The 26509-nt window shown below is 38.8% G+C and overlaps 3 protein-coding genes across 5 annotated transcripts; 1 reads left to right on the forward strand and 2 right to left on the reverse strand.

Moving 5' to 3' along the window:
* Nucleotides 1-109: 109 nt before the first annotated feature.
* On the reverse strand, nt 110-12545 carry parp1 (poly (ADP-ribose) polymerase 1). Its single transcript, XM_057353757.1, has 22 exons — nt 12298-12545; nt 11454-11616; nt 11234-11349; nt 10539-10753; nt 7784-7868; nt 7588-7704; nt 7291-7470; nt 7027-7204; nt 5253-5393; nt 4610-4852; nt 4064-4262; nt 3320-3515; nt 2757-2885; nt 2589-2672; nt 2382-2504; nt 2162-2290; nt 1974-2072; nt 1702-1854; nt 1466-1593; nt 1327-1388; nt 1092-1206; nt 110-931 (listed from the first exon to the last, which is right to left on the reverse strand). The coding sequence occupies exons 1-22, from the start codon at nt 12418-12420 to the stop codon at nt 850-852; spliced, it is 3060 nt and encodes a 1019-aa protein (XP_057209740.1). The 5' UTR covers nt 12421-12545; the 3' UTR covers nt 110-849.
* On the forward strand, nt 8908-10530 carry LOC130566342 (adenosine receptor A1-like). The gene has a single exon (XM_057353758.1). The coding sequence runs from the start codon at nt 9126-9128 to the stop codon at nt 10254-10256; it is 1131 nt and encodes a 376-aa protein (XP_057209741.1). The 5' UTR covers nt 8908-9125; the 3' UTR covers nt 10257-10530.
* A 278-nt stretch (nt 12546-12823) lies between the features above and the next one.
* On the reverse strand, nt 12824-25166 carry si:dkey-206f10.1 (adenylate cyclase type 8). Of its 3 annotated transcripts, XM_057352207.1 has the most exons (20): nt 25051-25166; nt 24745-24868; nt 21996-22976; nt 20806-20955; nt 20552-20682; nt 20266-20377; nt 20054-20181; nt 19631-19789; nt 18943-19123; nt 18668-18853; nt 18397-18497; nt 18105-18309; nt 16901-16999; nt 16650-16816; nt 16475-16556; nt 15551-15709; nt 14949-15095; nt 14756-14845; nt 14534-14651; nt 12824-14423 (listed from the first exon to the last, which is right to left on the reverse strand). In XM_057352207.1, the coding sequence occupies exons 3-20, from the start codon at nt 22965-22967 to the stop codon at nt 14008-14010; spliced, it is 3603 nt and encodes a 1200-aa protein (XP_057208190.1). In that variant the 5' UTR covers nt 22968-22976; nt 24745-24868; nt 25051-25166; the 3' UTR covers nt 12824-14007. The 3 variants fall into 3 exon arrangements, with proteins under 3 accessions (XP_057208190.1, XP_057208192.1, XP_057208191.1); XM_057352209.1 differs by lacking the exons at nt 24745-24868; nt 25051-25166 and having other exon boundaries at nt 21989-22104; XM_057352208.1 differs by lacking the exons at nt 24745-24868; nt 25051-25166 and having other exon boundaries at nt 21961-22102.
* Nucleotides 25167-26509: the final 1343 nt, after the last annotated feature.

Below are 26509 nucleotides of genomic sequence, written 5' to 3' on the forward strand. Positions count from 1 at the left end.
ACAATATCAACTGACCTCTTATATCCCAAATTAATTTATTCTTTAGTCATCTGCTTCTCTCATAACCACATTTATGACATAATTATCTAATAAACGAGCTCTACACACATTAACAAGCCAAAAACGGTTTTATTTATGATGCAAAGATGTTCCTTAGGACATAGTCAGCATCTTGCTAATGTAACATTTGGAGCGCAACGGTTACAAAAAAAAATAACATAACAGGTGCATGAGAACAGCAGCAGCCATTGCACATATCATTGCCATTTTAGTCGGCCCAAATAATTTTTTTCATAGCAATAACGAGAGACAGATAACTAAATGGTAAACTTGGACAGTAGTTAACATACAAAACATTTGTCTATGTCAAAACATTGGTCAATGTAGTAAAAGGTAACTCGTTTACGGTAGGTCTACGCTCTAGCTTACAATTCTGAAACTGTACATTTTCTTATTTCAATACTGAAAGACAAACTATAGCACTTAAAGTCAACCTGACGCCAGGTTTAACAAAACCTATTAAAACAAAGGAAGTCTATAAATCCAAATGGAAGACGGTCTACCTAACATTGTTGGTAGCTTGCAAGATCTCCACAGGTCAATTGAATCATTTCTGTGAATGCGTCAAATAAACAAACATTTTTCCTCAGAAAGGGAAATGGCAATGATACGTTTTGTGCCTGCAAATAAACATTTGGCCACTTACTCCAAACTGACAGACAAGAGCAGCTGGGACAATGCTGCGGAAATGCTAAATAACTGATTTGTTTGTCAACCCATATGCTGCTTGATCTTGAGCTCCAGTGGCGTTCAGCAGCCTGTCCAGAAGGACAGAGATCATCCGTGGTCTCACCAGAGTGAGGTCTGGTAGTTAAAGCGAATCTTCAGCAGGTATTTCAGGTTAACCTGATCAATATCGTACACAATGTACCTGGGGAAAACTGAGTTAAGGACGACACAGTGGAAGTTTGAAAGTGAAGAAAGACTGTAGAAAACCGATATACCCGATACAAATGATTATGTAAAACAAATAGTCTTTTATAAAGACAGCAAGGAGACAAATATTAAAGTTATGGAAATGTGAAGGATACTCGTTGTAGAGCAGACTTGTGTCATCAATGTTCGTATTGATGCCTTGGCCTAAGGGAACGTCCACGCCGTTGAGAGACGTAGTGGCTCTTGGATCTGGAGCAGTTCTTCCCAAACCTTTAAATAGACACAAATATACATTTAGACCACTTTTATAAATTCTCATATCAGAGCATGGAATGTATTTCAAAGGGTTCATTTTATTTAAAAAAAAAACATTCCTTTCCGTTTGCTTACCTTTCACACTGTGTTTACCCTTTGGAAGCTTTGTAATGTGTGAGGCCTTCTTCAGTTCATGCCTGTAGACAAAAGTTGATGTCAGAAAATATAAAAGAAGAAGCGCAAAGCAGAAAAATGACCTGTAAGAACCTCTTACATGTTTCCAAGCGCAACCTCTCCTAGCAGAATAAAACCAACCGGATCAGCCTGGGAGGTGTGGCAGTAGTTTGCGCTCTTCGACACCATGTCGGCAAAATAAACACCTTTGCCAAACATGTAACCTGTCTGTAACATAACACGGCAAGCTTCAATAAAACGTTCTAAAGAAACATTTCTGCACACTTATTTTTCGTCAAGGAGCAGCTCAAATCGGCAGAGGTTACGGGAACTTACCACAGGAGCCTCAGGTGGAGCGATTCGTAGACCCTGAGACATGATACCTGCGTAGTTGGTGGTGCGAGAGCCGTGCCACAACAGCTGATTGTTAGGTAGCTCTTTAAACGGACGGTAACGCTGGTACTCGCCCTCCCTATCGATTTTAAAGATCTGGTGGGGCAAAAACACAACGATGAGAGATGAACATCATTTCACAGCAACGCTATACACATATAAATTACAATCTACACTAGTTAATCTGGTGAAAGAGTGGTGGCAAGAGATCTTACCTCTTCCACATCGAGGGTGTAGTTGTTATGGGTAGCTGCGTGTGTGTTCGTCACATACTGCAGGATAAGCTGAGCCTCATCTGTAGACTTATCGACCACCTAGAAACACAAGCAATTTGATAATAATAAAAACAGTGACACCAGTTCACATCACCTCAAATTCACTCCAAACAAAAAGCAGCCTTTACCTCAATTTTAGTTTTGAGTTTCTCATAATTAATGTCAATGGGATCTTTCTTATTGTCCTCGACTCCGCCCCGCAGCAGGCTGTAAGCCACTTCAATGTCCAACAGGTTGTCCAGCATCTGCACCTTTTGCTACAATGTACAGTACATTTAATAATTAGCAAGATGTTATGGTGAAACGGTTGCTATGGCAACCCCAGCCCTGGTTATGTTTGAAACGTGCCTGTATGTAGTCCAGGTTACTCAACAGCGGCGGTTTCTTCATGCCGAAGTCGTGGGGTATCAGTGTGTAGAAACGATTGGACAGGTCTAAGATGATGGATTCGGAAGCGCTATCTGCCACAGCCTACAAAAAAAATTGACATTAGTGTAAAAGAGGCCATTTAGAGCATAAATGCGGGTAAGATTGTGAACCAGAGACAACACCAACCTGCTGGACCTCATTCAGGAGGGAATAGGCACTCTGGATCTGTCGCTTACTCAGTTTCCCCAAAGGCATCTTCTGCAGGTCAATCTGTGGAAGGAAATAACATCATAGTTACGATCAAAACCACAGTGATTTCACTCTATCTCTAGTGTTGCTTAAAGTTGAACCCACCTCAAACTCAACCATGGCTTTCTTCATGCTCTCCACATCAAAGATCATTCGGATGAGGTCCTGGACGGGCTTGGCCAGATGGGACTTTGCACCTGCACTTGCAGTCAACTTCTTCACAGCCTCCTCGTCCTGTGTTAATAAATATTCATAGGACCCACTGTTTTTAAACATCTTAACGTTGTTATGCTCTATAGACTATTTCAGCGGTAACAACAAACAAACGTTCCCAAAATTAACTTCCGGTAGACCTTCACCAAGAATCAATAACTGTTGAGTAGTTTTTATTTAATACAGTTAATATACGACAAAATATTAATCTTATGAAATTAAATATAAAATAAATAGTTATATTATTAGCCACTAGCCAGACCGTTAACCAAACAGTTAACTTCAGGCCAGGCGTGTGCGTCCAATGAAACCCGCCTATATTAAGGGACATTTTTACATTGAAACATTTATAGACAGAGATGTACTATGCTATAGAGTTATTTAATATAGTTACTATAAGTTATTTTAACAATGCTTTTTGATTTTTTTTTCCAAATAATTCTTCCAGTTTTTACCTGTCCGTAGTCAATCTCCAGAGGGTAAAATTTATTGGGATATTTAGTGAAGCTGGTGGAGGCCCAGGCATTCCCCGTCTTCTCTTCATATACACTACAGAAGTTGTCCATAGCAGAGTTCTTGTCGTAAAATTTGTCCAGTTTGTTTCCCCCAATTGTTGTGCCGACTCGACCCCATGACCTGAACACCCAGTACCTAGACGACAAAACAATAACATTGTAAACAACATTTAAAAAAACAAGTAGCCCTTAACTCTTAAAAATAAAGGTTCTATACAGCAATGCCATAGAAGAACCATTTTTGGTTCCACAAAGAACCATTAAGTCAAAGGTTCTTTAAAGAACCATCTCTTTCTTACTGTTTTATAATCTGAAGAACCCTTTTTCGCCACAAAGAACCTTATGTAAAACAGAAAGGTTCTTTATGAAACCAAAAGGTTCTTCTATTGCATCGAAGAACCTTTTGAAGCACCTTTTTTTAAAAGTGTTGCATGAAATCACGGAACCATGTTTCTACAGTAGCCCTAAGGGTAGATACATTATCTCCTTCGTCAAAGTGAAAACATGAAGACATCTTCGTCCTGTCTCAGTCACAGTAGTGCTTAGAAAGGGAGGGGTGAGCGGCGGACTGAGCCATTGGTTGCAATTCGCAACCTCACCGCTAGATGCCGCTAAATCTCACACACAGGACCTTTTAAAAATTTATATTGAGGGTGATTGGTAAGAAGTGAGGTCAGATCTTACCGTTTCTGAACATCATCTTCCAGCAGCTGTAGTTTGTAGTATGAGTTTGTGCCTCTGACGATGTCCACGAGTCCCAGTGTGGCGCTATAAATCTTCCCGTTCTGATCCATAACGTGAGCGCAGTTCTCCAGACCCGACTCTGGATCTACCGCTGCTCCGCCTTTCACTGTCAGCTTCATTTTCTTTGATTTGCTTCCACCTGCAGGTGCAGAGAAACAAAAATACCAGTGTTATTTATTCACAAAAAGTGTATGAATGTCATTAAGGTATGAAGTGTCATTTAAGATTTAAATATCACGCAGGCATATTTTTTGAATATTAAAGCTTATTTGAGCTTGTATACCCTAAAGAGGTTGAAGTATCTTTGTACGGAAATAAGAATATGAACACACAAAATTGATCCCATTTAATTATATAATAAATCTCTCTAGCATTATTGTGCACATATTGGGTCTCATTTTATGAAACACGAGCAGAACAAATTTTTGAGTAAATCGTTCGTAATCGTGATCAATGTCTCATAAGAAATGTAAAAAAAAATATTACCTTCTTCCTCTTTGACTTTACCAGTGCTCTTTGAGGAATGACCTCCGGTGGATTTGGAGGCCGCGGTTGCAGCCTGGGCCTCGACTTTAACTTCAGCCCCCCAGGGAGAGATGGCGTGCAGGGAGATGAGCTCCTGAAGGGCCTTGCCAGACTCCTTGATGTCAGTGAGGAAGTCCTCGGCCACCACACGCACACCTGCGTCCCTCACCTCCTCCATCTTCTTAGTCATTTTTTCAATTTCCTCTGAGACGCAACAGGAACAGAGCGGGTTATTAATGATTTTCTCAGTTACACACGCCAACAGATAAACAGGCGAAGATTTAAAAGGGACATTAATTTTGACTAACAAGTCCAAGCAGAACTTTCATTCCTGTGAGAACATATTGATCCATACAGGACACCTGGTTAACATACAGTTACATAATTTTGTATCATAAGATTACCAGAGTCAGTAAGCCAAAATAAACTTGTAAAAAAAACCACAATGCAAATAAGACAAGACTTTTCAACCCTTAGGGAACATTTTTAGACAACTAATGTGCGAAATCTTGTTTAGCCCAACATCTAAGGCAGATAATATTTTTGAGCGTAAGGCATCCAAAATGGAGGACAGTACCAATAGAAAACTCAGATTATCACTTACTTTTGGAGCTCAGGCAGAGAGTAGCTTTGTTGGCACTGCTTGTCATTTTTCCTCCAAGATCCTCAACGACAGCCTTCAGGTCATCTTTGTTCTTACGGAGTTTTCCCACGGTCAACAGCTTCAGTCCTGTCAGAGGCTTATCTGCAGATATACGTAGACAGACAACATCCTTCAGACCACTGTATACTGTAGCATCGTTTCACAGATTATTCAAACATCAAACTAAACTAAAAACTAGGGATGCACTGATATGTACATTTTGGCCGATAACGATAACCGATAATTCTTTAACATTGATAACCGATATATTGGCCGATATACAGTATCTAAATATTAATATAAAATTCTCTAAGACTGACTAGTGGACAACTGCTTTTATTTGATAACATTCACTGCAGAAAAGAAAGTAACCATTAGTTCTCTTTTCCCCCCTGAAAATCATGTACCAACTTTACACTAGTTAACGATTCTTTAACCTTCAAACTTTTCTGGTATATTCTTTATTGGTAACACTTAACAATAAGGTGCTATTTGTTAGCAATTAGTTTATGCATTAGCTAACATAAACTAACAAGGAACAATACTTCTAAAGCATTTAATAATATTAATTCATGTTAATTTCAGCATTTACTAATACATTATTAAAATCAAACGTTGTCACAGTTAACATTAGTTAACGCACCATGAACTCACATGAATAACTGTATTTACATGAACTAACATTGACAAGGATTAATAAATGATAACAAATTAAATTGTTCATTGTTAGCTAATGTTGGTTAACGCATTAACTAATGTTAACTAATAGCACCTTATTGTAAAGTGTTAAACAAATATTAGATGTTCTTCAAGAGCAACCTAGAAAAATGTTCTTAATAGCCACATATCTAACAGATCTCAAGACAGAAAGCATTCAGACAGCAGTCTGATTCAAACAATATGCTTTTGTTCCTATTATTTACACATTCATAAATACTGTATCTACATACTGTACCTACATCAACAATGTTTTGCTAATAGCAGTAAGTGACTGATCACGACAGAAAGACAGTACTGGACTGTATTTTAACTGTAAGCAGCGTGCAGATGAAGTAGTTTAACCAGAGGAAATTATTTATGATTTATTGGCTATATCGGCCTAAATTCTATTATCGGCAGATACCGATAACATTAAAAATGACCATTTATCGGCCGATGCAGATATGGCCGATAATTTATCGTGCATCCCTACTAAAAACTCTAAATCTAAAAAGATTCTTTAAGAACTCTAAAACTTCTCGAGTCTCTGTTGCCTTTAAAAAGGTCTCTCAAAAACACGCATGAGGCTGAATAAACGAACTCAATTGTCATTTTTGGGTAGGGGTGTAACGATACGCTCAGCTCACGATTCAATACGATACATGATACTGGGTTTACAGTAACGACTGCATCACGATATTAGTAAAAAATAAAGAAATATGTAAGTGACACTCAAATTAAACTTTTTAACAATTTTTAGTAACATTTATTATTTTGTTAAAGAATTGACAACATTGTATGTTTAATTTAACCATTTTTATGTTCAGAAAACTAATAAAACTGAATAGATCTGTCACTGAAAATAATAATAATAAATAACACTTTTAACAAAAAAAATAATTATTTAAAAATATATTGCCATAGCTCTATGATACGTTTCTTAATGTTTTTGTATTGCGACACACGATACTTTGTTATATTGTTACACCCCTATTTTTGGGTGAATAATGTTTAGGAGCTTTTCTGAATCACTGACCTGCATGCACCTCGGTCAGGTTATTGGTGGAAGCAGAGGACAAATTGGGGGCAGCTGAGTTCGTAGCACCTTTAGAAGCGGTGGACGGCGTCGGGGTCGCAGGAGGAGCATCTTTGGGAAAGACACGGTCTTGGCGTTTAAACTTAAACTTCTTTAAAAAGGGGATCTCACAGAACTCCTGAGACAGATAATAATACAAGACATTGTGTTTAGAGTAATTAACTAAATACACACTGAAAGGGCTGGCTTCATTTATGAACTAACCTTAGGAGTGACCCAGTCTTTACGATCAGGTGTCTGGGTTTTGAAAACACACTTGGTCCATGCAGAAATGTCTCCGGTGCAGTAGTACGCGTCGCTCTTGAACACAAGCTGACCTCCTTTGCACATCTCGCAAGGTTTCAGCGACCCAAAAGCCATGCAGTCTGATAGACGATCCACTACCTGTTGACAAAAATTTTCAATGAACTCTTATAGAACGTCTTCCACAACAAAATGGGTGATTGGGAAACGTGGACAAAGTAGCCATGGCGGTGCAATTTTTGCATGCCGCACACTTACATTCGACTCCCCGGAGGGAACTTCTTGATGGTTAGCAATGAGCAGCTCTTTCATGTCATTGACGGAGCAGTGTTTCTTCAGCTTGTCCTTAATGCCCCAGACCAGCTGGCTTTGCTCCTAGAAAACAACAGAAAAAAAGCGTTTTTACAAAAGACAATTTCATGACAGTGAATCGCTAGAATGTTTGCGATCCCACCTTCAGCTTCATCTCCAGCTTCTCATGTTCTTTCTTCTGCTTCTTAGAAACAGATTCACCATCTACATCATCTGCCTTCCTCTTCCTGAGAAAAGAAAACAAACATTATCAACAAATACAACATTAACCAGTCTAAATCAACTCATCTATAAACTGGACAAAGCCAACTTACACAATATATATATTTTTTTCCAGTAAATGTACAAGCAAACAGATTACATTTTATGAAGCAACATTGCATAAGATATTTAGATAAAATATATTTATTACTTTTGAAGGTAATATTTCTCTGGTAAATTTTTATTTAATAAATACAGTGATGAAATCACTGATGTACCATGGTATTTACTGTAAGTACTTTACAAAACACCATAGTATTAAAAACTTTTCCACCCTGTGTATAAGAGCTAATCCTAAAGAGAATGTGGTGACTCTATGGACATGTTTTAAACCCATAGGTTCACCGATAGCAGACCTCATTAGAAGACCATCGGTCCATCGAGTCCCCAACATGTCTGGACACGTTCCTCCATCCAGCAGTTGCCACAATACACACATTAATGCATTACATTCATGACGGATGAGACACATAAACTAATAACATCATCCTTCCCTCTGGCACCCATTTTTCCCACTAGAATGTAATTAAAGGCCATTCGGGTGCCGTAATGGACACCTGAGATCAAATCAATGACCTATAGTGAGGAAAACACACAAACAAGAACATTCCTCCCATTAGAATCAAAGGCTTATAAAAGCTCACATCACAGCCACTAGTGAAAAAAAAATATGTCCGTCACTAATGGAATACACAACTTTAAGTAGATGCATTGGCAGAAAATAAGCAGAAGACATCAAGCGGCAAGTGATCTCACATAGCAATATTTCAGAAAGCACACGTGAGAGAATTGGTGAGTGCTTTGACAACTAATTCTAGCAAATAACATAAATATTATAATGACATATATCATACTTTTTCCATTTATGAGCTCATTTTTACATTAGATCTATTGGTTGCATGTATTTTAAGCATTTTAAAGAATAATCATGATCCAGAATAAACGTTCGTTTTTGTCTGTGCATTTTTATGTTGTATTTATAGACGTATACGTTCACGTACATGTAAATATTTAGGAAATAATTGCATGTATATTTATATGTCATTTAAATTCTATATAAATATTCATTCATTTTTATACTTTTATTCTGGATACGATTAATCGTGATTCATCGTTGAACGGCCCAAATCACAGATGTGCTTTTGTCGTGACAAAGCAGTAATACATTCATTTACTTTTTATTATTGATTCACTTTTCCTTGGTCTCTTATCCACAGCTCAAAATGAACGATTCCATCGCCAACTTCACTTTTCCGCCATCTTTGTTCTACGCCAACGCAACAACCTTCACAAACGTGACCTCTTATGAAAACAGTACCTTCGTGCACTTCACCTTCGGTCGAACAACCACCCCGACCACAACACAGACGCAAGCGCAGATTAAACTAACCCAAGCCACCACTTCAACATCAGCTCCCGTGAGCATCCTGGCATCCATAAACCTTCCTTACATGATAGCCGAGTTGGTTATAGCCCTCTTGTCCACAGTGGGCAACCTGCTGGTGTGTGTCGCTGTGGGACTAAACAGAAAGCTCCAAACAGTTACAAACTACTTCTTGGTGTCACTGGCGATCGCAGACATCTGCGTCGGTTCTCTGGCGATCCCCTGCGCCATAATGACGGACCTCGGCATCCCACGACACAACCTCTACCTCTGTTTGCTCATGCTGTCTGTGCTCATCATGTTAACTCAAAGCTCCATCTTCAGTCTGCTGGCCATCGCCGTGGAGCGCTACGTGGCCATCTTCATGCCCTTCCAGTACCACAGGCTCATGACGCCTCGCAACGCAGTGCTGGTTTTGTGCGTCACCTGGACGCTGGCGTTCCTGATCGGTCTGGTGCCGCTGATGGGCTGGCACAAGACTCCGCCCGAGTCGGGCTACTGCTTCTTCGTGCTGATTGTGGACATGACCTACATGGTGTACTTTAACTTCTTCGCGTGCGTGCTGACCCCACTGGTGGTGATGTTCCTCATCTACGCGCAGATATTCGTCACGGTCAAGCGGCAGATGAGAAGGATCGCGGCAGAACGGGGAGGCGCGGCCAACAACGAGGGAGCGGCGAAGATGAAGAAAGAGATGAAGATGGCCACGTCTCTCTTTCTGGTTCTATTTCTATTCACGGCCTGCTGGATTCCGCTACATATTATAAACTGCTTTCTGCTGCTGTGTCCGTCATGTCCCGTGCCCCTCCCACTGCTGCTGACGGCCATCATTCTTTCTCATGCAAATTCGGCTGTGAACCCTGTTCTCTATGCCTACAAGATGAAAACTTTCAGGAAGGCTTTTAAAGCCATATTTATGTGTGGTAGAGGCATTACTGATGTGGACGACCAACATGATACTCATGCATAAAGACTGGACAAACGTTCGATTGAAAATATGTTATTAAAATGCACCTGGGGGGTGGGTGTAAAACCTTCCCTCTATTTTGTATATGATATTTTTGTCTATATTTCTAGTAAACATTCTTTTGAACTAAGACTCCACCAGGTCATATAATATGTGATGAATCCATAAGCAAAATCTGCTGGTAGGTAAAGCTTCATACAGAGGCATTTACGATAACGTGCGACCCGAAAGTGAATGTATAAATACATTCTGGTAATCGGTAAAACATAAAAATGCACCCCTCACCCTTCGTTCTTCACTGCAGGAAGTCTTTTCTTCAGCTCTTCTTTGTCTTCATCTCTTAGAGCTGCGAAACCTTTAAGTTGGGTGGCGCTGTACTCCGGTTTAAACAGCAGCTCCTCACGGCGACTCACGAAGCAGCTGGTGTGGTACCAGCGATCTATCAGACCCAGCTGAGGTTTCTCTGGGTCCACGGTCTTCTTTGACACACGGATGTGGTCCTGTAAGAAAGATTTGAACAAAGGGGTTATTTTTAAGGTTGCAGATATGGAAAATCTATTCTAATTGAAATCTAAATTTGTGATTTGGTAACTGATCTGTGCTCAGTACACATAATAAAAAAGCCTGTTTCTCACATCATGCAGCAGGGCACATTTACTAAAAATATTGAGAAAATTATCATTTTTTACATAGCCTCTTATAAGATCACTACATCATGTTTGAGAATGATTTACCTACTGTTTGGGTAAAAACACATGCCGTGACAGAAGATTTCTATCCACACAAGGCATCTTATAGCTATAGGGTTTGTGTAAATATTAACTATTTAAAATACCCTCTTATTATTTCTTAATGCACATTGCTGATAACCATTTAATAATTTAGGACCATTTTAACAATGTAACAACAAAGAAACCATTTTACTTTAGGTAAACAGCCCCAGTTGTTACATGGCTGTGACTCATGCCGAATGCATGTACCTTTTCGATTTTCTGCTCGCACCCTTTACAGGTGCTTCTGTTTGATTTGGCATACTCCACCGCAAATTCATTGAGCGTCTTCTCGCCTTTAGCTGCTCCTTTCTGCTCACCTTTCCCTGTAAAGCAACACGCATTAATGAATTAGGACTTAATGACTTAAGACTAAACCCACGTGACACAGACTGCAAAGCAAATGCCTGCAATAAGGAAAACCAGTTACCTCCAGTAGCGCCTCCAGTTTCAATGGCCTTCTTGACCTTCTCCTGGTCATCCCAGCGGAGGTCCGTAAATCCTGATATGTCAGAGGTTGATTGTACTGCTGCACGGAGCCAAAAGCAGGAGAAATGGTGCCAGTGTGGAACTTTTCCATCAAACATGGGTGACTGTGGTAAAAAGTAAAGACTGATATTTTCTTGTAGTGTGCAATATCAACAAAGTAAACAAAAAGAACAATTAATCATTGTGATCAAAACACTATCGAATGAAAAGTATGGAATGTGAAACTGAAAGTACAGCCGAACATTTCCGTTGAGTACTTGCATTAAAACATGAATCTGTTGGCTGTTACAGCAATATACCTTCCACAATGACATGTAAATATTTTTCTGGAAAACCTATGCAATTTAAATGGCATTTAAAGCGCAAATTAAAAACAGAAGTGATTTAGACATTTAAACACAAACTTCGTGTGCGAATCACTTCACTACATTGAATACAATGTATTTATAGTCGTTTAATAATAAAACATTGCTTCTATGGTTTGTAAATCGCTAGATTATATAAACATATTTTGCACTTATGCCTTGGCATTTTTGTTTTTGTATATTTTACCATGAACAGCTCAAAGTGAATGAAGGCTGATGCCCGTTTTTCTATCTTTGGGAGGGCATTTAAACTCCTCCTGGGCCTTGGACGCATTTATATATATTAAGAAATAAACAACTGCATTGGTTGCATTGTGCATCTAAGAGCACACGTACAACAAGAAGTAAATGCTTTCCTTTTGCACAAAACGTAGGTCTGATCAAGCTAACATGGGGACAAAGTTGCACAGAATTCCTCACCTGCACCATAATGGCCATCCTCATCGAGTCCTTAGCAATGTTTTCTTTGCATTTCTTGCAAGAGGCGCGCCCACTTTTTGCATATTCGGCCTTGTAGAGCTTGTCGTCCTGTGAATCAGCCATTTCTGCGCAATTAATAGTGAAAACCGTAAGCTTAGAGAAAATTTCACGTCAGACAGGCCAAGAACTACAATGCAATGAGTGTAGCGCACAGTCCGCGTGCAGAAAGCACCCGCGCAGAATACCAGACCGAACTAATCGAGTTTGCATAGTGTGAGGAGACCGGTGGGGCAATCTATGCAGGCAGTTAATCGAGCTCAGAGTCATCCACCCTCTGTACTGGACTAGATCAGTACAGTAGTTTTGACGGAATTTTTTACGGCATTTATATGTGCACAGTTGTGGGATAAAATTGTGGTAAGTAAATCTAGGTATTTTACTGTTAAATAAATGGGTTAGTTTCAAACACATTTTTCATTTTCCTTAATTGTTGTTGTTTTATTTATTTATTTGGCATGAACAAAGTAAAACTGGATCAGACAGATGCACGAAAATGTGTTTATTAAATACGCCTATGTATACAGTAGGCCTGTGTATAAGTTACAACCTCTAAACAAATGGTTGGTAAATTGAATGCAGTAATTTAAGGAAGACCTTTACAAAACTACTCTGGATGTACCATGGTCCTGATCAGATGGTATACCATGACATTGATATCTCTTATATTTATGTACCATTTATAGGGCACTCCAAGATACCTTAGACAAAAAATACCACGGTAATACTGTCACACATGATTTGACACAAGGCTACACTGGTTTATAAAGAGTGTCAAGTATGACATCCTTTTTCAATGAAATCACTACACATGAATCATATGAAAATATAATCTGGTAAATAATGGTGGTTTTATGTAAATATTTACTTTAGCACACACTAGAAATTACAGTTCTGTCCCAAGGCAACATTAAATGGCTGTAATACATGAATTATGTTTATGGCATTTAAGTTTAAGCTAAACAAACCACGGATTTGAAAGCGGAACATTTAACAAGAAAATATAGAACGTTATTTTATCTATTTCTATTTTAACCTTAAAAAAGCATATACTGTCCAAAATATTTACCATTTTTAAATCTCAACTATTAGTCATATGAGGTAAAAAAACATGCAATGGAACTTACCAAGAAGTCATGTACACAATCTATTGTACATGTGACGATGTGAGGTATTTTTATACTGCCACGGTGTGAATGAGTAAGAATTCGCTAAAAGTAAAATGTAAACTGTGTTTATCTGAATATGTTTACATTGGCTGTAGTGAGGGAAAATATTTGTTTACTCACAAGATGTATCAATGTATTATTAAAGAACCATTCTTGAAGTTACCTCTTTAGAAGAACAAATAAGTTCCTAAGTTAAAGGGAAAAAAATGATCATTTCAAACCTGTATGACTTTCTTCTGCAGAATACAAAAGAAGATATTTTGATGAATGTTGTTAAGCAAACAACATTGGACCCTATTGACAGCCATTGTATGGACACAAAACAACTGAGACATGTCTCAAAATATCTTCTATATATATATTATTTTATTTGTATTCTGTAGTCCATATGACAAGTCTATAAAGACATCTGAGGTATCCTTTCGAATATGAAGGCAGATTTGATGACTCATCATCATGAATCCGAACTTGATATTTCATATCATCATGCGGTGAAGTTATTGCTTGGCAAAGTAAAACCTCCATTGGTGCCCCTTTGTTTCTCTCTATGAATGGCTTGCACCAGGCCGAAGACCACAGCGGCCAGAGTGGTTCTTCCACTGTGCCCATTCTTGTCCTGGACATTGCCATTATTTGTCATCTCACGCCTTTTGGTGCTTATGAAGTACGTCCGGACACCTCCCTGTCGCTCACTGACGCCCTTTATGAATATCTCACCACGCAGCTCAAACACAAAGCCCCAGTCGGCCAGAATATTGCGCGTGGCCTCGGGAACCTGAATCCTTCCATTGACCCCATTGCTGTCCATCCGACTCGCTAGGTTTACTGTCATGCCCCAGATATCATACTGGGGTTTGGTGGCCCCTATGACACCCGCAACAACAGGACCGTGGGCAATTCCTGCGGAGTAAAATAAAAAAAGTTCAAAAAGTTACTTATTCACACTGTTTGGAATGACATTACGGTGAATAAAGGACATTAAAAATGTGTCTGCTGTCCTTGAGGCATACCGACACGGAGCTGAAAATTGTTTGATGAGTGTTTGTTGATCTCTCTCAGGGTCTCCTGCATGGCCAGAGCGAACAAAACCAACTCGCTGAGATGATGCCAGCCATTTCCAACATGAGACTAAAAGGTCAGAACACAGAAAATGACATGATACATGGACTAAACATTTGAAATCTGATTGAAATATTTACATTTACGCAAAATTTAATTTATTATTAGCTTACCTGTTTGGGCGATAGACCGGATGCAGCCATGTAGCAACTGCCAATAGTTTTTATTTTCTCAATGTCTATAAAATATGTCTCCTCTAAAAGCTTTATCAAAGACAACCAAAAACAATGAAGGCTTTTATGAGACAGACTGAGAGAGAGAGAAACGTTGACAAAAATTTCATAACGAACGAGACCATGTTTCTACCTCATCAAAGTCGGCAATGATATTATTGAGCAGTCTGAGACACTCAACGCCCTCATGTTTGATCTCTTTCTGCTCATAGTAGTCATTGAAGCCAGCGATAGAGGCAAACATCACTCCCACCTCATCGTATGACTGAGAGTACAGCTCCTGAAAAAATATATTTTTTGTTAGTGATACTTTCTAAGGCTTTAATGTTGGTATAAATGTTGCGTCAATATTAAAATTCAGTCTTAAGTATAAAGGGATAGTTCACCCAAAAATGGAAATTATTTTGCCATTTATGTACACACTTATCATTCCAAACCTGTATGACTTACTGTCTTCTGAAGAACACAAAAGAAGATATTTTAAAGAACGTTGGTTACCAAACAACAATGGACTTCACTAACTTCAATTATATGCACACCAAACCACTCAGACATTTCTCAAAATATCTTCCTTTTGTGTTCCACAGAAGAAAGAGTCATGTACAGGTTTTGAACAACATATATGTGAATGAATGATGACAGAAATTTTATCTTTGGGTGAGCAATCCATTTAAGGAGCTTATAGCTCACATGTGATCTTCATTTAATAACATCAGTGATATCATCCTTATGTACCTCATCATTTCTGTTCCTCTCCAGGAAGTGACGTGCGACGTGTGCGGGCAGGATGTTATGCAGCAGACACTCATTGTGTTCCCTCAGCTCTCTCATCTCCTGAACTTCCTGCTGAGCCTGCAGACGCCACAGGAAGTCCAGCCGTGCTGTAGCTTCCCACTGAGCCAGATTGAAACGGTACAGAATAAGGAGTTAGCCCAAATGTGCATTCCATTTTCTTAAGTATTCCCAGTCCTTGCTAGATACACGTCGACATGCAATACCCTTATGAAAAAGAAGTTTATTCATGTTTATTCATTATTACTGCAATTCAACTAAAAATACAGAATGTAGTTTCAGTCTAATGTTCGTGTATTTCTCAGAAATAGATTTAAAATCACACTTAAAAGTATGCTAAAAGTTTTTAACACAAAAGTATGTAATGTATTTGGCCTATACTTGGACTTAATATCTTGATCGAGATATGCGTACAAATACAATCGTATTCTAAGTATTCTTGGCTTGTTGTGTTTACTCTTCACTGAAGTAACCTATAAAATACTGTTTACTGAGAGTAAACTTAAAAGTGTATATTCGTAAACTCAAAAATGTGCTACAAGTATTGAACTAGTTAACTATCAGTATATCTACAAGTTCACATATAGATGCAGTACAAATGAAAACAGTTCTAGTTGTGTACTCAAAGTTTACAACGGTTACACTAAGTTTATAAAGTATATCTTTATAAACAAAAAAAGTGGGCCAATTTATCAAAATAGTACATGTATACTACATAGTGTATACCTAAACATACACTTGATCTTTATGAAAAATACTTAAGCATACTTAAAAAAAAAAAAACAATAAACTTGAAGTATTTATACTTTTGTGAGGGACATGTTGCTTCAGAGCAATGTTTAGGTATGTTCAGTATAAAAAACATACCCGTCGACCATTGTAGAACACAGCAATGACGAACATTCCCATCAACAGAATTGAGACTCCTTTCCTTCTGAGGTAGTGAGACCTTTGCGTATAAATGCAAATAACACTATATGAAAGTAGTACTTAAAAGGCATTTCCAAACAGAGCTTGAAAAAGTTTTGGTAGACGCACTTACCTACTTAACTGTTCCTGCTGATTTAAATACAGCATGTGAAATGACAATTCAATGAAGTATGCATAGACGGCCACCACCAGCAACAGAATAGTCAACTTTAACAGAGAGCTCATCCTCAGGAACACAGCACAGGTCACCATAGATACCACGCCACTCAGGACGAAGAACTGTATACATATATATTATAAACGTGAAACATACCGACAGGTGTATGGGGAGTACATTTCAGTCTATACATTTGTTGTGCATACCTCTGGATAGGTGCACACAGTTAGTGGTATTTGGCTGGTCTGATGTTCCTCTGTGTCATTGGTGCCGATGTCCCCTGTCTCAGAAGAACTGCACCATATCTGTGTGTAAGAACAAGATAAATGATTGCAATAGACAGAAAATGTTCAAATGGTTATTACGGTTTACCTGTGTTGTAGTTGAAGTAAACTTTTTACCCTTTACCAACTAAAACATGGGGTGGAACATGTGGTACAACCGTTTGAATAAGTTGACTTTGTAATTAAAGGGATAGTTCACCCCAACATGAAAATTCTGTCATCATTTATCATCATCACCTTCTTGTCATTTTAAACCTGTTTGACTTTCTTTCTTCTCCATAACAAAAAAGAAGATATTTTGAAGAATGTTAGTAACCGAAAACCGTTGGTCCCCATTGACTTCTACCGTATGGGCATAAAACCAATGCAAGCCAATGGGGACCAACGGTTTTCTTTTACCAACATTTTTTTTTGTGTTCTGCAAAAGAAAGAAAGTCACACAGGTTTGAAATGTTAAGAGGGCGAGTAAATGATGACAGAATGATGACAGAAATATTTTGGGCGGAACTATCCCTTCAAGTTAGAAACATGGATTAATTGTCTTCATCTCTCATGTGTGTGCATTTTGATCATTTTGACTGCTTGGATGGGATGCAGGTTATAAAGCCATTTATATCATTCTTAATATATATAATTTAATACATAATACATATTATACAACTGTATATTAATATATATCATTTAAGATATATAATTTGTATCATTTATACTACACCCAAAAATGAACATTCTGTCATTAATTACTCACCTTAAGAAGTTCTAAACGTGTATACATTTCTTTGTTCTGTTGAACACAAATAAAGATATTTAGAGGAATATCAGCAACTGAGATTTCTGGGGTAGTCAAAAACGGTAGTCAAAGGTGCCACAGAACTGTTTGTTTTCCTAAAGTCTCCAAAATCTCTTACTTTGTATTTAACAGAACAAAAAAATACAGTAATTGTTTTCTACTATGCTAGTCAATGGTGCCCCAGAAATCTCAGTTGCTAACATTCATCCAAACATCTTTCTTTGTGTTCAACAGCAGAAAGAAATGTATACAGGTTCGAAACAACTTGAGGATGGGTAATTTATGACAGAATTTTCATTTTTGGGTGGACTATCCCTTTAACTACATGATTCTCACCATATCACAGGGGGCGATGCCAAAGTTGATAGCCATAGCCGTGACCGTGAGCAGGTTGCGCATTTTATCGTTTTCATGGATCCAGCAGCAGAGCTGCTGAATGACACCGGGGCAATGTTTGAACTCCTCAGCCAGGGCCATTACCAGCAAAACCGTATAGCCCAAGAGGAACAGACAAAACTGCACTGCTGACCACTGATACAACCTGAAGACAGAGAACGAAAACAGTGAGGAATGTAAAATGTAAAATAGACATTCAAGTGCTAAACATTGATTGGACAGAACGTGTTACCTGGGTGCAGGGATGAGGGCTTGGACAGCCAAGAGGAGGACAAACATGATGAAAGAGCAGACCAGATTGGTCTTAAACATCTCATCCCTCACCTGTGAGAACTGAACCACAGAATGAAACACAATGAGCTGTTTTTAACCGACATACTCAGTTTCACTGTGATTTGTTACAGTACTTCTGGTGATTGTGTTAATCCTCTCTCAAATGCTTAGTTTTCATGTATAAAAACCAATCCCTAATCACCCCCTCTGTCATCTCCTTGCCACTGTACCTTCTCCTCAATGTGCGTATCTTTAAACACCAATGTGGCCGGAGTGATGTGTTCCTGACGCATACGCTCACTGCTGCGGAGATCAATGGCGTGCTCGATTCGTTTGTTGATCTCCTTGGATGTTGACCTAAGCGCTGAGGAATTAGGGAGCTGTGTGTAAGAGGCATTGCTGAAGGATGCCAAGATCTGTAGGGTGAAAGTTCACCAGACAGTCAGATACAGACGAAAACATTTCTCTCTGTTTTTTTTAGAAGGAAGTGATTGCCAAATGGAACCTTTTGTCTGGGTTTTGGAGGTTCGGCTTCCACTCGATCCAGGTCCTCTTCCTTGTGGCAGATGAGGAACGTGTCAATGTTGTGTTTTCGAAGAAACTCATTGCGTTCATATCCACGCCCGTCTTCTGTCTGGTAGCTTCCATCCAGGCAGTCCAGGGTAGCACGTGAAATGTGGATGCGTCTGTTGACAAAGCCGGAGGAGAGGACACAAGAAGGGTGCAAATGTAAAACCCAATGTAAAACTGTATATGTGACCCTGGACCACAAAACCAGTCATAAGGGTCATTTTTTTAAGTATTGAGAATAAATAAGCTTTCCATTGATGTATGGTTTATTAGGATAGGACAACATTTGGCCGAGATACAACTATTTGAAAATCTGGAATCTGAGGGTGCAAAAAAATCTAAATATTGAGAAAATCGCCATCAGAGGCACTGTAGCAGGCCTTTGCTAAGAACAAACAGGTTTGTTTAACACGCTCTAATGGCTTACCACTGTAATGATGCGAGTAGATGAACCCCAAAGCGGAAATTTTAAGCTTTACATAGATACCAAACTTGAGTGGGTAATTCCCAAAGAACTGGCAGAAGCGAGCGAAGTTTGTAGGCGTTTCCGGCCATTTTTGTCCGGCCTGACTGGTTTTGTGGCTCAGTTGTCTGATGATGCCTTTGTAGGTTTCGTCACTCACCCAGGGATCCCTCCTGCTTCAAGCATGTTGGCAATGCCCACATCCCATGACCAAACATCAAACTGCCATTTCTGCAGGCCCAGAACACCACAGAGAACCGAACCAGAGTGGATCCCAATCCGCATGTCCATGTCAAAGTTCAGTTGTTTCCTTAAAAATCTAAGAACACACCACTAGAAATCCTTACTGACTGTCACTTACTATATAATTAAAGGGATAGCTCACCCAAAAATAAAATGTTGTCATTTTTATTTTCCCCTTATTCTTTTATAAAGCAAACAAGGCAAGAAAAACTAGGTAAACTATCCTATGCAAACTAATGGTAGCTTAAACAATAATTATGTGTGGAACCAATAATTTAGCTTTTCCAAAACTAGAAAACACAAATGTTGAACATGGAAATGCGATGCCACCGTGTTGTACCTGATGGTGCTGATCATGGCCAATCCCATCTCCACACAGCAGTTGGCATGTGCCCGCTGAGGCTCTGGTACCCCAGACACACAGTAGTAACAGTCCCCCAAGATCTTTATTCTCAAGCAGTGATACTCCTACAAAATAATACACGTTCTAAATAAAATACAAAACCCAACATTGAACTCAAACTGCTTTAATATTTAAATCTGTGCGCTTACCTCGGCCAGCCGATCAAAACGTCCGAAGAGCTCATTGAGTAAGCGCACTAACTCTTGAGCAGACATGTTCATGGATAACAGCGTGAAGCCTTTTAAATCAGCAAAGAGTATGCTGAGAAGAAGAATACAGTAAGAACAAAAAATTAGCCAAATGTTTTCACGTGGGCCTAAATGCACTTTATTTTCCAATCGCTTTAGGTGTTGAGGACACCTGACAAAAGATCCCACCATGAAAACTGTCAAAAAAAAAAAAGATCAGGACCAGAATGGCCAGAAAGATGTTTACCTGACATCTTTATACTGATGGATGTATATTTTGTGAAATTCCTGTGGATCGAGCTCATCATCCATAGAGGTCATATCAGCGATCATTTCCAAGGCAACAAAGCGAGGCAGGATCGACAGCACCAAACGCTCCTGAGGAGAGAACACAAGATGACCTCAGACATTCTCATTGCATATAAACAGATTCCTTCTGATTGTCCAAATCAGCATCTGTGACTACTTTTAGCTTGACATACAGACTTCAGATCTTCTTGCCTGTCTCTGGTTTTCAGTTTCCAGCTTCATGCGGCCTTCGATGCAGCGCCGCGTCTCGAGGAAAGCTTGTCTCTGGGATCGATCCGTCAGGTAATGGATAAACAAACCCGCCACGTTCATGCTGATGTACAGTAAAGCCTTGGCCAGAATCTGAAGATCAATCAACAGGGTAATTGAGGACCAACTGTGGAATTCATCTACCAATTTACTCATTCATTCATCCGCATGTATTATTATTTTTGGGTGAACTGTTCCTTTAATATAGTATCAATATAATATGTAATACCAATAGTATATTAATAGTAAACCGTAAGTATAATGTTCAGTTAATTTAAAGAAAACTTACAAGTATACTCACAGGATAAAACTATTAAACAATAGTTTACTTAGAGTATACTTCAAAGTGTACTTACATAAACTAAAAATGTGCTTCAAATATTAAACTGCTATTATCAGTATACTGTACCTATAAGTTTACTTGTAGTTGCAATACAAACAAAACACATAGTTGTAAACTAGGTGCACACAGTTTCCAATTAATGTATACTAAGAAGTACACGTTTATAACCCAGTTTAGTCCCAAGTATTGAAATAGTACACGTATGCTACAAGTACATTGATATTAGTATACTTACTACATAAAGTATACTTTAAGTCCCAGTGAAATAAAAAATTACAATGCCTATTTTTTCATGAAATATTGCAGCGTTTATTGTAAATAGTTTATCGATGTGGGTTATTCTCCTGTAGTGACTATCCATCTTAAATGACGTATGTTAGATGGCTTGGGCGGAGCGTCTGTTAACTCCTCCCCTTCAACTGTCAGTCTGCTGCCAGTTCCATTTCAAAATGCAACGGCTGTTTTTATACATTTATTCAAATCGCAGTGAAAGACGAAAGCCACCCCCACTATTTTTCTCATTCGAAATTTCACTCGGAAATGCGTCAAAATACAGAAGTAAAAATGATTGCAACTTCCAGTTCACGGGGACTTTAAAAATATACTTGAACTTTACTTTAGTATACTTGAAGTATGCTTATTTTTTGTTAGGGGTTTGTATGATAAACATGTTAGTAATGTGTTGGGTCGCTTTAACATTCTGCCAACTGAATGTAGTTGGGGAACCACTGATCTAACCATCCGTCACCACATACTTTCACTGATCCATCCATCTATCCGAACCTTCTACCTTTCTCAGCAGTCCTACTTCACTGAAGTGGCGTACGGCCTCTGCAATGAGGTGCAGTGTTGAGGTGAGTGTTCCAGCCCCAATAGCCCAAAGCAATGGTAGTGGTAGCAGAGTGTATGTGGCAAACAGGGTAAACAGAACATACCAGGACTGGTCTCTCTCCAACCCGTATGCCAGTCCACCCAATACCTGAGTTGTCTGTGACAGCCAGCTAGCCATGCCAGCATAATGCAACCATCTCGGTGAATGCGAACGTTTGCAGGCGAGTACCAAAACACACAGTGCAACCGCGCAGACCACAAAGAACCCCGTGCACCATCCCAGCAGTGTGTCCAAGCCCCCCGGTGCCATGGCCAGGTAGAGCAAATACAGATGCAGTTTGGCAGCTACATCAATGATGTTGGTGACAACCAATGAAGTTCTTCTAGTGTGCGAGGAATGGCGCTGGTAAAGTTTCTCAAGGTCTCGGGATTTGAAGGTGTGTCTCAATGTAGGCACATACACCCCGTGGATGATGTGGCCCCAGTGCACAAAAAAGTCAGCGTCGCTGATGTAGTCTGCAGACGTTCGAGACTGCGTGCCAGAAGAGCCGCTACGCTCTCCGAAAAAAGATGGATGAACCCTGGCGACAGAGTAACGTCGTTTGGCAATACCCCGTGATGCTTTGCTGCGTATCTGTTGGTTGATTTCATCAATGTAGGCATCAGTGACGTGAATCTTCCGGGCCGGCTCCAAGCCAAACTGCTCCCTCAGGCCCCGTTGGCTGATGATGTGTTTGACGGCATTCTGCCACATCAGCTGTTTGCGTCGCAGGCCTGGCGACTGATGAGTGAGTATGCAGGACGGCGGCTGCATCTTGTGGATGTCAGTTGAGTCGTTGAACGTAACCATGGCGGCCACAGTCTTAACACCAGTACCCATGAGATAAGGACCTACCAAATCTCCGTTCTGGAGAGAGTTTAAATGAGCCATAGGGGTTATCTAAAAACAAAAACAACACATTATGTATTATGTATGTATTAAAACATAAACCACTGAACCCATCACAAAAACTAGAGTTGCTGAATGCTTGAGCATATAGATAAACTTGGCTAATGCATCTTTGAATCACTTTCTATAACGGTTAAATGTGTATTGTAATACTCATAAAAATGCAGGTGTTTGAAAATGAAAACCGATGTTTTCAGAAGGAATACTTCATGCAAAGTATTCCTTCTGTGTGTTTACCAAGATGAAATTACCATGAAATACTTGGTTAATGTGCAGCTTTATTCATTTTTTGAGCTGCACTGAAATTGTTCACTGTCATTGTCTTTTCTGTACTTTTTCTATACATTTTGAGATGCACATAATAAATGCAATGTAAAAAAAATGTTGGGTTATTTTCAACATATAGCGTTGGGTCACAAAGGGACAATCCGTTGGGTTAAATTAACACAGAAAATGTTTATATTTGACCCAAAAATGGGTTTAAACAACCCCAGCATCGGTTAATTTATAACCCAACGTGCTTTATTTATCGTCCCTTCATGACCCAACGCTGGGCTGAAAATAACCTAACTTTTTTTAGAGTGTGCTTTGTTGATACCATCAGAACTGGACCTGTGATGTCACCACACGCCCTTAAAGAAGCTGCCAGATTTAGCACTGAGCTCCATAATACTGTTAGCTGATAACAATCCTTGCTGTGTGTCGCGTTGTACACAACCCAACAACCCACACCTGTGATCCCAACTTACAGCACCTCACCCTTAGAAAGCACAGATCAGTTTACAGGTCGCAACTGTACACAGACGACAGTAATGCCAGTCAGCAATCTCCAGCATCTTCACTTCCATTTTTCTTATGAACTTGAAATGTTAAGTTTAAGATCATAAATCTTTATTTGGAGGGGGGGGCACAAAGCGATGCACCCTACACAAAGGGGGCCTTACAGCGGAAAAGTTTGAGAACCACTGACTTATGCACATATTGTTATTTGCACTTCTGGTTAGATGCTAACTGCATTTCGTTGTCTGTGTACTTGTACTCTGCACAATGACAATAAAGTAAAATCTAATCTTATCTAAATCACTATGTAGTGTGTACAGTACTATAAATATCTTATTGGTGACTAACTTGTAATCTCTATAAAACTCGATAATGAATTTAGACAGATTAGCTGGTATTAAAATGTGTAGTTATTTTGTAATGTTTACATTCTTATAATAAATAAACCAGCTGAGAAATATAGTAACCTATTGTTTAGGAATTATTTTGCTGTAAATACAGTAGTTGCCAGAAGTAAGTCTGGAGGGAATGTTCGCCGTTTAATGGCCCTACAGCTTCAAGTAAAGGATCAAAATATTAGAAGTATGGTGCAAAATAGAAAAAACACAGTTAATGTATTCTACAACATACAGTATTAGGGAAAATAGGTTTTATTCTAATACAAAAAAAGCAAGAAAGGAAATAAAGCATATATTGACTACAATTGAAGTTAGCTACAAGTTTGTAGCCTTGTTTTTGATGACAGCAGTCATTCTCTTGGGCCTTGACTCAGTAAAGTTTGTGCATGTGCTATGCTATGCGTAATTTTTTCCAAACCTTTTTAGATTTTTCATAAAGCTGAGCTTTATATAACATTGAATAAAGGGCATCAATTGTCACTTGTGGCCACTATGGCATGTATGGATTTACAGTATATCTCAAACATTTCTGATTTACATATTCAAATAATAAAATGGAAACACAAAACAAATCTGCCTACCTGTACAATAATACACTTCTCAGGACTTTGGTCTACATTCTGTTGGAGAAATCCACCTTTTCAGTTTCATCAAAAAGTCTTTTCTTTGATTCTCTGCATCTTACATATTATCATCCACAGCAATCTTCATCAAAGTAAAAAGAAATAAGTGGAAAAGCAATCAATATTCTGCTTTGGCGATGAAAACAGACTAAATTTATAAGCGAGAAAAAGATGTTCTATGATTCATGAAGCTGAGGAGCAATCAACAGATTGCCAGGCTCAAAGAGAGACAGAAGCTCAGATGTCTCAAATAGGATTACTTACTCAGCACTGATGCCCAGAGCATCCATCAGTGACGTCACATGCTGCAGAATAGAGAACACCTGAACTGAGGGGCTCCATGGGTCATTGGTCTCTATGGCACCTTAACAACATTCCTGGGAAATTCTGTCAGGAGGTCTCTTATGAAATATATTAATATTATAAGAAGTGAATATATCAAATTATGCGTGCATTACATGTACACTTTATACATTATTATTCAAAAATAAAAAGAGATGACAAAGAGGGTGGAAGTAAATGATAACTAAAGAAAGTAACAGACTGGCTGAACTGAGCAGGTCATTAGCATAAAATAATGATGGCAATAATCTGGATAAAGTGTTTGAGACTGAATTTACTAAATGTGCATAATGCACAAGACCTCAAACAGTGACCGGATCAGACCCAACTAAGGTCGGCGACCTAACTGAGGATTTGACTAAACAGAGAATACCAAAAAAGGTGATCAAATATACATTAATATAACTAAAAGCCAACTAATATACACCTTAAAAAAAGAAAAGTGATGATATATATTACATTGAAATATAATATGCTACGAATAATCATTCATGTTTCGTGTTATTTAAATTATACTTTAGCATTACTTCAGCACCACATCAATAGAAGAAATATTAGTTTTGAGAAGCACTATTAATGCAACATGGCCAAGCAGCTTCATTACTCGGAGAGGATGAGACTCTGGTCGGATAGACTGCTGCGGTGGGCTCTACAGGGATTTAATCAGCATTAGCATTGGTAGCTTGGCTCTAATGGGATTCCCAGCACTCACTAATCAGTTAATACACACAATTCAATCCAGTCCTCCTTAAACAGATCTAAGTTCTATACGTGTAACCAGGCACCTGGATTTAATTGTGCTATTTTTGATACTGGCCAAACTCCATCTGTGATAAACATAGCAGGCAAAAAAATCTGGATAAGGAATTTTCTAAAATGCATGCATTAAACGAACTTAGATTTAATGGACTTTCCAACAACATGTTTTGAGGTGAGATACATAAAATTATAGGATCGATCAAAATGTGCCTATCATACAGTACAGTTGCATGTATTTATTTAGCAGACATTTTATTCAAAGCAATTTAAAAATAAAGGAGCATTTAACATTTTGAAACAATAATAGCAATAAACAGCATAAACCAGAAATAGTTTTTTAGGTAATGGATCAAAGATGATGTCGATGAGAGGACTGGGATACTGAGAACATTTTTCTTCTTTGCTGAAACATGCATGCCACTCAGTAAATATATCTCAGCTTTTATAGTAATGGATCTGACTTAATGTACATCTGACTATATACATTAACTGAGTGCATGAATCTTGGACACAGATGACTTGTCCGGACGGAAATATAAAACAAAAAGAAGATAATGAACTAAAGAAGTCGAAGGGTTAAACAAGGTGATTGAGATTGATGGTAAACGAGAGTATTACCTCC

The sequence above is a fragment of the Triplophysa rosa genome, linkage group LG15, assembly GCF_024868665.1.
Source record: "Triplophysa rosa linkage group LG15, Trosa_1v2, whole genome shotgun sequence".
NCBI classification, from domain to species: domain Eukaryota; kingdom Metazoa; phylum Chordata; class Actinopteri; order Cypriniformes; family Nemacheilidae; genus Triplophysa; species Triplophysa rosa.

Coding starts and splice junctions, on each gene's coding strand:
- LOC130566342 (XM_057353758.1), top strand. CDS start 9,126: ATGAACGATTCCATCGCCAACTTCACTTTTCCGCCATCTTTGTTCTAC.
- parp1 (XM_057353757.1), bottom strand. CDS start 12,420: ATGGCTGATTCACAGGACGACAAGCTCTACAAGGCCGAATATGCAAAA. Junction 7,869..10,538: donor CCTGCAGTGAAGAACGAAGG/GTGAGGGGTGCA, acceptor TTCTTTTCTCAG/GAAGAGGAAGGCAGATGATG. Junction 7,471..7,587: donor TTCCCTCCGGGGAGTCGAAT/GTAAGTGTGCGG, acceptor TTTTGTCAACAG/GTAGTGGATCGTCTATCAGA.
- si:dkey-206f10.1 (XM_057352207.1), bottom strand. CDS start 22,967: ATGGCTCATTTAAACTCTCTCCAGAACGGAGATTTGGTAGGTCCTTAT. Junction 20,378..20,551: donor CATCAGTATAAAGATGTCAG/GTAAACATCTTT, acceptor TCTTCTTCTCAG/CATACTCTTTGCTGATTTAA. Junction 14,652..14,755: donor CCGGTCTATCGCCCAAACAG/GTAAGCTAATAA, acceptor CTGACCTTTTAG/TCTCATGTTGGAAATGGCTG.